Here is a 13,197-nt window from a genome sequence, read left to right on the forward strand (position 1 = left end):
GGCCGGCGTGCCTCTCTCATGACGCATAGCAAGTTATTTGCCTCCTTCCCCGCCCTTTGAAAATTTCCTTTTTTTTTCCTTTTCTCATGGGCTATTTTGGGACTTTCACTCTCCCTCGGCAAAAAGTTTTTTGTGTCCGAAAAGCTCCCACTCTCCCACCCCACTTCTTCTGCAAACCCATCCCAATTCTCCCTCTCTCTCCCTTTCTTGCATCGAGAGAGAGAGAGAGAGAGAGAGAGAGAGGAGTAAAGCGAACACCAAAGCCAACGCCTTCGAGTAGACGCGACCCTCCGTTAGGGCTCTCTCGCTCACATTTTAGAGAGAGAGAGAGAGAGGAATGCCCGTGGGAGGGATCGGAGATCGAGCTCGAGGATCGGAAACGCCGGCAGGGGAGGCAGCGAAAGGTGAGTTCTTGATGCGATCGGAGGGAATCCTGGGGTTGTCCCCGTGGGTTGGGGCTTCGATCGAGGGAATCCGATTGATTTTGTTGGGCGATCGGGGGTTTCTTGGCTCAGGAGGACTCGATTCCCTCAGCATTATATAAATTATTAATGGATCGGTCTCCCGGTGCCAGTTTGTTTGTAATTTTTTGTGTCGGTTGGGGAAGTATTTTTCTTTTTGGGGATATTGTATGTGAATTGGATCCGGAAATGGTTTCGATCTGGTAGATCTGGGATTTGATTCGATTTTTCACTTTTTTTTGTGTATAAGTGTGATGGTTTTATTTGTTCGAAAAAAGTTTCCTTTGCTGGATTCTTGCAGGTTTGCAGGGTTCCGGGATTTGAATCGCCGAGGGGAAGTTTATGGGGTGTAGCTGATAAAGGAGCTGGTTTGTTGGCATTGAGGAAATGGATTCGGATACGCCTCTGGACTATGCTCTGTTCCAGCTCTCGCCGAGGCGATCCCGGTGAGAATGCTCGACGTAGATGGCTTTGGCATCCCGTGCTTCCCTTTTCTGGCAATCTCTGAAAAAACATCGTTTCTTGCAGGTGCGAGTTGTTCGTTTCGGGAGATGGGAAGACTGAGAAGCTGGCATCTGGATTCTTGAAACCATTCATTACTCATCTGAAGGTTGCTGGAGAGCAGGCTTCGCAGGGAGTTCAGTCCATAAAGCTTGAGGTCGAGGGACGGAAAAATAGCAGCACATGGTTCAAAAAAGGAACTCTCGAAAGGTTAAAGACTTAGAAAATTTCTGATGAAATCTGCTTGTTAGAATGTGTTTCAGAGACATATTCAATGATTTGGATGAGAGCGGTGTTTATGAGCACCTGTTGTTCTGAATGCATTATATGCAGTATTTGTTATGAATAAATTTTTGCTGCAGGTTTGTTCGGTTTGTAAGTACACCTGAGGTGCTGGAATTGGTCTATACATTTGATGCTGAGGCGTCACAGTTGGAAGGTGCGAGGAAAATATATTTACAGGTAATGCACTTTGCTGCATTCTTTTCTATTTGGATTAAGCAGTAGCTTCTCTTAGCATTACCTGAAAGTGAAAGGTCTTCCAATTCAGGGAGCAGGAGATCCACCATCTGGTGCACTGGGTACGTTTAAGTTTTCTTTACATTTATTTCCGGTTTCACTTTCATTTTTTCAACAATAAACATCATTTTTCACGTGAGAATTTTCTGCTTGCTTTCTCATATGCCAATTGATGGAACCTTGAGAACAATTTAAGTATCCTTCATCCTCTCCCTCAATATTCTGTGTTCACACTACCTTTCTGGTTTATTACTTGTAGTTTGTACCATTGGTCTTGTTCCTTATCTAAATTTTCATGGCTCAACCTCATGCAATCGTCCAGATGACTTTAAGTTTGATAAAAATGTTCATGATCACACTGCAGAGCAAGCTGGGCATGCCCTTTTTCTCACCTTTGAGTCTGGTTGTGCTGGTCACTTTTGTGTGAATTTAATTTGATCTATATTGAACATCAAGATGATTGTTAATACCTCAAAATATCAAACAACTGCCATCCCTTAAGGTTGGAACATATCATCAGAAAGAATATTTTGCTGTAAATATTCTCAACTTTTGGCCCTTTGAACTAAAGTAAGATGCTGGAATGTATTTTAAAAGTTTCAGTATTAGACGTTCTCATCAGAAATATTTTAAGTAGGGTGTTATAAAGTAAATAATGTTATAAATTGTGATGAATCAAGCTGTAACCAAGTTTCAGTATTCAACATGAGATTCAATAACCTATCTTGCCATGTGATAGGTTCCACCATTCTGAGGCAGATAGAAAAGAGTTCTACAATGTCTTATGGCTACTCCAGGCTAGTTGTGGAACTATCAGTGAGGGTCATAGGATCTTAATGGACTTGGTTGGGTATCAATGTTTCAAATTGGAGGGTTTGAAGAGCGATAACTGAAAAGGTTGCAGAAACTTTGTAACTGCATTCTCTGCGTAAATGCATAGTGCATGTATATGTATGTTGTATCATCAACTATAACCCTGACAACTATGCCAATAAGAATGCACAAGTTGCATGTAAGTAAAATGGCCTTTTGATGTATAAACCTATTAACATTTAACACACAATGCAACACATGGAAACACATGGACGTGATTGGGGATATGAGAAGAAGGTTTAATGGACAAATACTTTTGAGGAACCAGTAAATATACTGACAACTTTTTATATAATTAATTTTAATTAATAGCCCACCTCTGTCTCTTCAACTTAATGCATATCCTTTTCTGTAAATTAGATGTCCGTATGTTGCAGCTTGTTTTTATGTGATAATCTTCAATGTTTGAAATGGTTGATTTAAATCGGTGTTCTGACCCTCTATAATATTTTCCAGTAGAATGTACTAGAAACCAGTCTTTGGTGGTTTTCTTCTACAGGGAAATTATTTGGTTTGACTTGCTTTTTACTATAGGTGGTTTTTTGAAAAAGTTGAATCATTTTGTTAACACAAAATTCCATTTAATGTTTGGTTCAGGTGAACATGAAACAGCAGCAGCAGACATAACAAAGTAGGCTTCTCTTCTTACTACAAAATTTCTCAAGTTGTGAATGCGCTTGTTGATATAGTCCTAATTAATTTATCATTTGATATAAGATTTCACATACAACTATCTTTTGCTTATTTAACAAATTTATGTGTCTGAGATGGAGATGTGCAAAACAACAGGCATACAATCTGACGAGTGGTGCCTTTAATATTGATTGCATATGTCGATATTAATACCCGTTAGTTTTTGCTAGTTTGTAATTTCAGTAGCCTATCAAACATGCAGGGTAATGGCTATGCCCACTATAAACATGGTGTCTTGATCTTCTTACTTGCGTGACTATGTGCTAGAAAGGTCCCTTACGAAACTTATTTGTGCAGTTACTCTGAGCAATTACTTGTAGGTCCTGGCATGGATTCCAGCATCATCATTATTCTTGCCCCCTGCCAATCCTTGGATGTCTTTTTTGACATTTAGAAGGCCAGCAGTGAGTAAATTCTCGTATGTCAGGGGCAAGCACCTTAATGCCTGCTTCATTTTATTTCACATCAACTGAATGGACCCTTACTACTCTCCACTGTTTTCTTTGTGGTATTCATTAGCTGCTTAATTAATCTTGTACAAGTTTTATCTACACATCCCCCTTTTGATTCTTTCTTTGCCTTCCATTGGGTCTTTTTTGAGTATATCCTTTTTTATATTAGAGGCTAGTAGTTGATCTGTATATCATAAGCAGAAGAGTAAAATGTCAAACTATTTGAGCATAAGGTGATCAAATCTGAAAGAGGAACAACTTGTAATTTGCAGTTATGGAGATGAATGGAGATTCAAGATATCACGGTATATAATATGTGGGCAAATGGCCTAATGTTTTACAGAAGTAGTTGTTATGGTGCTTGGAGTGGGGAAGGGTATGCATGCACACGAAAACTTGGTAGTGGAAAGTGAATGCTCACTTGGCAACCATTAGAAAAAGTTATGCATTGAAAAACAATTTAAAACTAGGAATAATGTCCTTGGAACAGAATGAAGATGTAGAGAAGGATATCTGTATCAGGGTTGAAGCATGATGAAGCTGAGATGTGTCTTTGGAAGTGTTTTGCACTTGTCAATATTTATTGAGAGTTGAAGATAAGTTCTGAATTACTTAAAAGATGAACTTTGCTGTAATAGCTAGAATGATTGTTAATGAGGAGGGTGAAGAGATGAGTCCAGCAGTGAGGGAAATCGTTGTGGTCGATGCATAGTACCATTATAAGGGATAGAATTAGAACAAAATATGGAAGGGGAAGCTTAAAGGATTTATAAATAAAAGATAAGCTAGGAACATGTGTGTGAGATGATATGCATGTCTAAGATCGTGTTAAAACAATCCTATAAATGAGCAAGTCTGAGAATATGTTAGTGGTAAGCCTAAAGAGGGAAGACCTAGACAAATGAAGTGAAAAATGCTCTGCGAACTCATAATTCAAGAGGATTTGTCCTCCAGTGAAATGCTGTAGTCTGGTAACATTATGCATAACATTAGAAATATTCATATTTTCATGTGGACGATATAAGACTAGTTTGTTTTGAAGATCACAATCACTACAAATAAAAAGATACAAGAAAAATATCTCTGTGAAAACTTGCATGCTTCTATGCCTATATGTGTGTATATGCCTGTAGTGCCCCGTTTCCAACTTTTTATAATGCCACTCTAGCCATACCTGCACTCACTATTTTCTAGAGCTTGTTTAGTTTGGACACTATTTTCTGAGGGGTCCTTCCTTTTTTATCCTATTTTCAGAGCTCTCTCCTCTATGATGACAAACTGATAGCCCCATTTTGCTATCTCTATTGCTCTATCTGAACTGACCTTCCTCCCTTTTGTCTGCTGCATTCTCTCTGCCAACTTTTGCTGTCTATGCAACCAACCTCTCCATCTGCTTATCTGTTGATGTTGTCAGCCCTATTTTCTCCCCATCTTCCTCTACCTCCTCCCTGTCTTCCTTCGTCCCATCCCCGATGCCTCTAGGAGCAAGAACAAATGCACCAATGGAATTCTATTTATTTTCCTTTGCTTCCCCTCTTCCCCCTCTCATGCCCTATGGTCAACCTCCATTCTTGTCAACTCCATGATCATTTTTTCTTTCTTCTATTTGTGGCATACAAAGCTTAAGGACAGCCGATGAAGCATGACTCACATAGCTGACCCAGAAAACTATAGAAAAAAGGATACGTGCAAGAAAGTTCTTAGGAGTTCCTGAATTTGAAGTATATCATACAAATTATTGATGAATGTGACCTATTGAGAATCATAGATTCAACAAAAATGATCTAGGTTTTCAGGAAACTTAAGCCAATGTTAAACTAAAAAGTTTTTGAAGAAGGTAGAAGAGATATGAAAAATCTTAAAAGCTATTTTTAAAAAATGAGAAAATAATTTTATCAACAAATTGAATCTGGAGTTTACTCAGATAGAAACAATAAAATTACTATATTCATTGCTTTTCTATTTATTCCTTTTTTCCCCTCAATAAGAAACTGGTTCGACCTGCAATTTCCTTTGCTTTTTAATTGCTGATAAACAAAGTGAAGATATTTAGTACCTGAGGAAAAAAATGGATGCACTTTCCCAATGTAACAAATCCTTTTGATCTCCATTCCTAGGTAATGTCTTCAGAAGTGCTTTTTTCTTAATGAGGAACTGGTTACAAGAAAAGGAAATGCTAGCTTTATTTAGTGTTGCTTGATTCTCATGCAATTTACATTGGTTTGTCGGCCATGTTAATGAAAATTTTAAAAGTAAAGAAGGATCCGCTTAATTGGGCTCCAGCATTTTTTTCCCTTCTGTTAGGCAACAAATTTTAAATCTGTCATCACATGCCTAGTTTTTTAAAATTTGTATTCATGGCTGTGTCTTGTTAGGACATATTAACTTAATTTCATCAAGGCAAGGAGCGTTCAAGCAAACAAAATAGACTACATTTAAAAGTAGAATAGGATTTGCATGATTTCTGAGTTGGTAAATTTGGACTGTTAAACTGCCTGCAGGAAGGGTGTTTTGCAGGCATAATTTCATATTAGGTGGCTGCATGGTGACTACTGGTTTCAAAGACTGTTTGCCTTATGTTGATGAACCCTGCTGTGTTATCTTAAGTGCTTTGCTTCCACTAAAGTTGATAAGTTTAAGCTTTCTACATTCACCAATTTAGGATCTGGGGAATACCGGGAATTAGCATAAGCTGTAAAAATATTCTCTTAAAATGTTACCACTAAAAGTGAAAAATGAAAACCCTGAATGAATTAGCATAAAACCATGAAGCTGACAATTAAATGAAATGGAGGGAAAAGAAAAACCATTGCTTGAAACTTTTCTTCCAGTTCCTGAACTAGTTTCTTAAAATGTTCCCCTCTTTTTATTGTTTCTTACCCAGGAAGGAACTTCTCAGGGCCATTGATGTGCGTCTTGTTTCTGTAAAGCAAGATCTGACTACAGCTTGTGCTCGGGCAGCGGCTGCTGGATTCACCCTTGACAATGTCTCTGAACTACTTATCTTTGCAGACCATTTTGGTGCACATCGCCTGAAGTAAGTCCAAAACTTCATCTCTTAATATCCAGTTTTAGTTGCCTACCTGAACATTTAAATGCTCAGAGTTTGGAACATGCGATAGTTGAGAACTGAGGGGCGGGATTTTCTTTGGTGACCAGAGATTCAGCCTTTGGTGTTTGTGAAAATGCCCTACAACCACCTGCTGATTCCATTACTTTATAGTCTTATTAATCTGGTGCTTATACTTGGGTGGTGTTTGATCACAATCTTCCTAGGACATAGATGCATCATGTTCAACCATTGAGCATGATTAATGTGCTTATATGCAAAACCTGCCAGTATGGTGTGCTTTTGATGTTCATTTGAGACACTGCATAGTCACAGTTGTTGAGGTTTGTCTTTGGGATCATCATTCACATGCTAGTTGGTTGTGTTGTCTTCTATGTCATATAGTCATGTAACTTATAGGACCAGTAAAATTTATGGTCATGATGCGTTGGTATTGAGTTTCTATAAGACTAGAAATGCAAGTAATGATATGATGAATCTAATGATACCCAACATGGATGATGGAATCTCTTTCTGTATGTATATAGATATCGGGAATGGGCAGTATCTCGCTAATTCAGGGTCAAGTATTATAAATCCATTGTTGCCATTCATTAAATCGAAGGTCAGCTTTCTATTTAACGTGACTATCAACCAATAAGGCTACACAACAAGAAATTGTGTAGAGACCCCTCACCACTATTGATCTGTTTCTGTAAAGATTACAAAGAATCACCAGTCTTTTCTTATCTTCACTGTTTTGACATTTTTTGACCAACTCTGAGATTTGTCCATTATGGTCTCTACCTGATCCACAATGCAAGGACTCTGACATGGTTTTCAGCTGAATGGATCGGGATCCGGCAGTTTTTGCTCTATTTGTTCCATCAGATTTTGGCAGCCACCCGTTGAATGACCACCATATACCCAGATTTGGGCTTCTGTATTGTAACATTTGAAAGCCTACTTGAAAACTCTGTCCCCATTGCCTCTATTACCTGTCCTCCCCTGATCAGTCTGGCATCATTAGCTGGGTTATCCTAAATTTTCTGTGAATACTAGCTGCTTAATTGTGAGAACTTTTCAAAATCCAGTATTTCAAACCCATCGAATAAATAAATAAATAAATGATCATTATTTGGAGGTCATAATAGTGTTATTAGTAATAACCAAGAAATCTTCCTCATCTCATCATCTAATACCACTGGGCATCTCAACAATAAGACTCCTTGTCTATAACACATCATCACTAGTCAGATCACTATATGATCTTACGGTCAGTGTGTTCTGAAAATCTATTGAATGTTAAATGGGTCCCCTGACTGGCCAAAGTTCTTAGTTTTTAAAGACAGTTTTCAAGAAGGATCCATTAGAGCTTATTTATTGAATTGTAGTCTAATGTCTTGGTTGAAATGGACTGGTTACTCACAAGGACTATGACGTCTTGATATATGGTTGGGATTAAGTAAACTTGGTATATGTTATTGATGCATGTCAATCTTAAGAAACATGGATAAGATGCATATAATAGTGATGACTCATCAAAATTTAATAGCAAATAGTCTATAGCTTAGTGATTGCACCCCAAATTTGTTGGAAGGTGGTTTCATGTTAAAAAGCTGGGACGGGTTTCCTCAAGTGTTCATATTGGTGGTTCTAACATAATTTTTATGAAATGACTTATGGTGTTGGCGCTGTTATCTCAAAAGGGAAATATCATAGGATAATATAGTCATACACCATGCCTTTTCAGCTACCTCATCTTAGCATGTTCTCTAAAATATGTATCTTGTGGAGCTTTGCAAGGGCCGTTGAATTGTTCTCTTTTTTAGGTGAGAGGGTTTCCAGCTGTAAATACAGAGATAAATCTCCCTTACTAATCTATTCCTCTTTTCTTTTGTGTCTTCTCACAATCTGAAGTCATGTCTATAATGATAATGACATGAAGTGATAATTAGGATGATGATGATTATGATGTTACTAATAATGCAATATGTGTCATATTGGTGTCCAGCGAAGCATGCACCAGGTTTATTTCACTATGCCAGAGGCGGCCTGATTTTGTTTGCCACCAGCACCTGCCTCCATCGCTGCCTTCACAATGGAAGGGCTTTGATGAAGGGAATGTCTGTGCCTCCTCTGGCTCAGACATGTCAATAGACGAGCCAGAGATGGAGCCAAGTGGTGGTAAATTGCCCTCTAATGATGGTGGGGGGCTCGAGCTCCCCAAGCCCAGCAACAGCCGACAACCACAACTAAGCATGGCAGGACTACGTGCTAGGCAGCAGTCCAAGCCCCTTCCCAGGCATTTTGTGGAAATACAAGCAGACAAGGCAACAGAGGAGCCTCCTGCTGCATCGGTGGCTGAGCCAGCTCAGCAGGCTTTAGGAGAGGGTTCGAGGCGGCTGAGTGTGCAGGATCGGATCAATCTCTTTGAAAGCAAGCGGAAAGAACAGGCTGGAAGTTCTATCAGCATCCCTGGTGGGGGTGTTAGTAAGGTGGCTGCAGGCAAGGGGGAGCACCGAAGGCTTCCTTCTGATGTCAGTGTGGAGAAGTCAGTGTTAAGGAGATGGAGTGGTGCCAGTGACATGAGCATAGATCTGAATAACAGCACCAATAGCAGCTACAATGAGAGGAAAGGGAGTGGGAGTGCTGCAGGGACCCCTACATCTGTCAACTTCCAGGCCCAATCCATTAGTAAAACTGAAGAGGAGGAGGCTAGTGGATTGAAGGATACTGCCACATCATGCTCCTGGTCGGATCTTAAAGAATGCCCAACAGCAACTTCCTCTTCTTCATCTTCATTGCCTTTGTCTCAGGCTGAGATCAAGGCTTTTTGTAAGGATAGAGATCGTATTGAGAATGAAGGTACTATAACATCCAGTATTCGGTCAGGATCAGCTGTGGAAAAGGAGCAGGGGATTTACCGGAAGAATGTTTCTATGGGCAGGATAGAGAATCCTGGATTGAATGATCAAGCTGCTTCTCAGACCCAAGCGAGAGCTTCTTCAGGATCAGGTGACTGTAGTCGTTTGAAAGAGCAAGCAACCATTCATACCCAACGTAAGGCCATTTCAGAGGAGCACGTGAAAGATCAAGCAGCTGTGCAGATCCCATCACGAGCTGTATTAGCTGTAGCTGAGCAGGTTGGACGGAAAGATCAAGAAGGTTCATGGTCCCAACCTAGAGAGATTCCTTCAGGTACAGAAGGTGTTGGAGCGAAGGATCAATCAACCTTGCTTACCCAATCCCGGACATTTGTGAGCAAAACAGAGGACATCAAAGTGAAACCCAAAGGGCCATCAGATTCGCGATTTCCATTCAAAACTTCGTCTGGCAAGATGGAAGGGATCTCCCCAGAAAGTGACTTGCTGACTCCCCAATCTCAATGGAGAACTTATCCTGGAAAACTGGAGGAAGTAGGGGTAAAAGAGGCAGCTGCTTCTCGGGTTCCGTTTGGTTCTCTTTCAACCAAACCAAAAGAAGATTCTGGTCACCTGGGCACAAATTTCCTACGGCAATCGTATGCTCCTGATCAGATTAGGAAGCTGCCGGGATGGAAAGACGGAAGAGCACCTGAAGAAGGAAATGCTGTGTCAGTTTTTCCAGGGAAGAGGGCTAAGGAAAGCATGGAAATATTCGATTCACCCTCCACATCTTCAACGGAGCAGGCTCAGGCGGTGAGGCCATCAAAAGGAAATCAGGAGCTGAATGATGAACTACAAATGAAAGCGAATGAGTTGGAAAAACTTTTCGCTGCACACAAGCTCAGGGTTCAAAGTGATCAGATAGCTTCTTCTCGAAGAAGCAAACCTGCTGATGTGCAGGTTGATCATGCACCCAAAGCTGTAGAGAAAAGAGAAGCAGCAACTCCTCCTAACCAAATCCCCGAGAGCAATCTAGTGAGAGAGGATTCTAGTAATGGCATAGGCTTTGATGCTAATTTACTGTTGAAGATGGTAAATAATCAGGACTATGGTAATAAAGTAAAGCAGAAACCTGGATCCCTCAGTCCATCAGATGACTGTAGAGGAAAATTCTATGAGAAATATATGATAAAAAGGGATGCAAAGCTAAGAGAAGAGTGGGGATCTAAAAGGGCTCAAAAGGAAGCAAAGATGAAGGCTATGCATGACAGCTTAGAACATAGTCAGGCTGAAATGAGGGGCAAATTTGCAAGATCTGCTGATGGACAGGACTTGACATACAGTTGGCGCCGCACAGAAAAGTTTAGGTCTTTTAAAGCCTCTTCAGCTTTAAAAAACAAAGACCAGGTATTTGCACTCTAATGATAATGCTCCCAGTGCTGGTCTTTGTGCATTTATTTGTTCTGGGATTTTGTGTACTTTCATAAATACAGATTCATATTTTACTTATGGAATTATTGCACCTAAATGGTCATGTTATGATATTGGAAATTGGAAAATAAAGTTTTCCTCTCTGCTAATCACTTTGTTACATGCTTATAGACATGGATGGTTTCCTTTAGTTTATATTGCAAGATAAATTAGTATGTTACTCATGAATGCAATGGATCTTTGGTTTTTAAATTATAATCTGACAGACTTTTTTATTAGGTATTAGCTTTCAACTGTAAGATATCGATCTGAAGCAAATTCTTAAACTACAGAGACAGTTATGCCGTACATACTTGTTAATAACCTAGATCCTGTCATGAAGCAGAAGTTTAGTGCGGCAGTCAAACAAGAAAACAGACTGAGCTGCATTATGACTTAGCTTGTTTCTGATGATTGATTTTAGATGATGTAGTTGCTCTATTGAGATTTTCGTCATTATAATTTGCTCAGAGAGCATTTTTCTCCTTTTAACTTGTTTCTTGTTCTTGAAATTATATTTGGTTGATCATTTGCCCCTTTAATATCATAATTTATATGATGATTGTTTTTCTTTATTTTTGAATCACGCTTTGTAAGTAACCTATTCTCATTTTGGCAGCAGACATTAGAGTCCATTCAGGGAGAGGAAGAAGATCTGCAAGAATTTTATGAACAAGTTGATTATGGCCAAGATAAAGCATATGGTAATAATCTATTTAGTGATGGTTCTTCTAAAAGCAACAACTCCAGAAAGCTTCCATCTAGTAAAAGTTTGTCTTCCACCACCCCTCGGACACCAGCAGCATCACTTCCTAAGTCTTCTACCAAAGCTACCAAAGCTGGTTCTGTAAAACTCAGGACCCAACCTGAAAATCCTCTTGCACAATCTGTTCCCGACTTCTCTGATTTCAGAAAGGAAAACACAAAGCCATCAGCAGGAATTAGCAGAGTAAATACACGTGTTCAGTCAAAAAACTTTTCTCGAAGCAAGAGCAACTTTGAAGAGGTGAACCTTGTCAAGGAAGACAAGCCACGTAGGTCGCAGTCCATGAGGAATTCTTCAGTTGGTCCTTGTGAATTGAAGGACCTTTCACCTCTCAATTCTGACGGTGCCAATTTGTCACCTGCAAGATTTTCCAAGGACCGTACAGAGCCCGTTTTTCTTAATAAAGTCCAGAAGAATGGTGAATCAAAATCATTCCTCAGGAAGGGCAATGGTTTAGGACCTGGTGCTGGAGCTGGTGTAGGTAAACTTGAAGCCTCCATGGTTTCTGAGGTGCTAGAGGATGGAGAAGATTTTGAAGAAATGGTGGATCAGCATAAGGATACGCCTGACATGGTTAAAGATGAAGAAGAACTTGAAAGAAAATCTGCTGAAGGAAACCCTAAGGCCACAGATTTTCCTGCAGACTCAGAGAGTGAAAAGCCAAGACTGAGTCAAGAATTTGGAAATTTTGATGACCCTGGATTAGAAGATGGCGATGTTCCAAGATCATTTTCCCAAGCAGATGATGATATGGCTGCTGTTTCCTCAAAGTTTAATACTTCTGCAGGAAATTTGCAGGCATCACCAGGAGAAAGCCCTGGATCATGGAACTCACACATTCAACATTCATTTTCTTATGTAAATGAGACATCAGATATTGATGCTTCTGTAGATTCAGCTACAGGCAGTCCAGCATCTTGGAACTTTCACCCACTAAACCAAATGATGGAAGCTGATGCTGTTCGAATGAGAAAGAAATGGGGAAGTGCTCAGATACCTATGCTTGTTGCTAATGCATCTCAGCAACCACGGAAGGATGTGACGAAAGGGTTCAAGCGACTATTGAAATTTGGGAGAAAAAGCAGGGGCGTAGAGAGTTTAATAACTGATTGGGTATCTGCCTCAACAGCTTCTGAAGGTGATGAAGACACAGAAGATGGCCGCGATTTGGCAACACGTCCATCAGATGATCTGAGGAAGACGAGGATGGGCTACCCTCTTTCTTCTTATGATGGCTTCAATGAGAGCGAGGTCTTCCCTGAACAAGGTATCATGCATGTTTCCTGATTGGTTTCTTTACCCTTCTAAGCTACTATGCTTTTCTTGAACGTCTTTTCTGCACTTCTCCTTCCCACTTTGGTTGGCCGGCAAACCAGAAACTCGGAAAGCCTCTTTAAATGTTTTTTGTACGTTATATGGTCCTAGTAGTTATCCTTTAATTACTCTAGTGATGTTCGATTGTGTCAGCTAGATTGCTTGCATAGAAGTTGGTTTAACTTTCTCAAAGGTTTATCCAAAGTGCAAGAAGCTCATCTGTTGCTTTGGA

The 13,197-nt window shown here is 39.9% G+C and overlaps 1 protein-coding gene across 5 annotated transcripts in view; it reads left to right on the forward strand.

Moving 5' to 3' along the window:
• Positions 1-124: 124 nt before the first annotated feature.
• Positions 125-13,197, forward strand: part of LOC103702326 — a 15,449-nt gene continuing 2,376 nt past the window's right edge. The window contains exons 1-9 of one of the 5 annotated variants that reach the window (XM_039127184.1): positions 125-404; positions 740-907; positions 990-1,172; positions 1,325-1,424; positions 1,513-1,543; positions 2,952-2,985; positions 6,384-6,536; positions 8,563-10,822; positions 11,505-12,918. In XM_039127184.1, the coding sequence (XP_038983112.1) occupies positions 849-907; positions 990-1,172; positions 1,325-1,424; positions 1,513-1,543; positions 2,952-2,985; positions 6,384-6,536; positions 8,563-10,822; positions 11,505-12,918 (4,234 nt within the window). In that variant the 5' untranslated portion in view covers positions 125-404; positions 740-848. Of the gene's footprint in view, positions 908-989; positions 1,173-1,324; positions 1,425-1,512; positions 1,544-2,951; positions 2,986-6,383; positions 6,537-8,562; positions 10,823-11,504; positions 12,919-13,197 lie in introns of all 5 variants that reach the window. The other 4 variants (XM_008784700.2, XM_008784718.3, XM_008784710.3 and 1 more) reach the window with 4 other exon arrangements.

The sequence above is a fragment of the Phoenix dactylifera genome, chromosome 6 (assembly GCF_009389715.1).
Source record: "Phoenix dactylifera cultivar Barhee BC4 chromosome 6, palm_55x_up_171113_PBpolish2nd_filt_p, whole genome shotgun sequence".
NCBI lineage: Eukaryota > Viridiplantae > Streptophyta > Magnoliopsida > Arecales > Arecaceae > Phoenix > Phoenix dactylifera.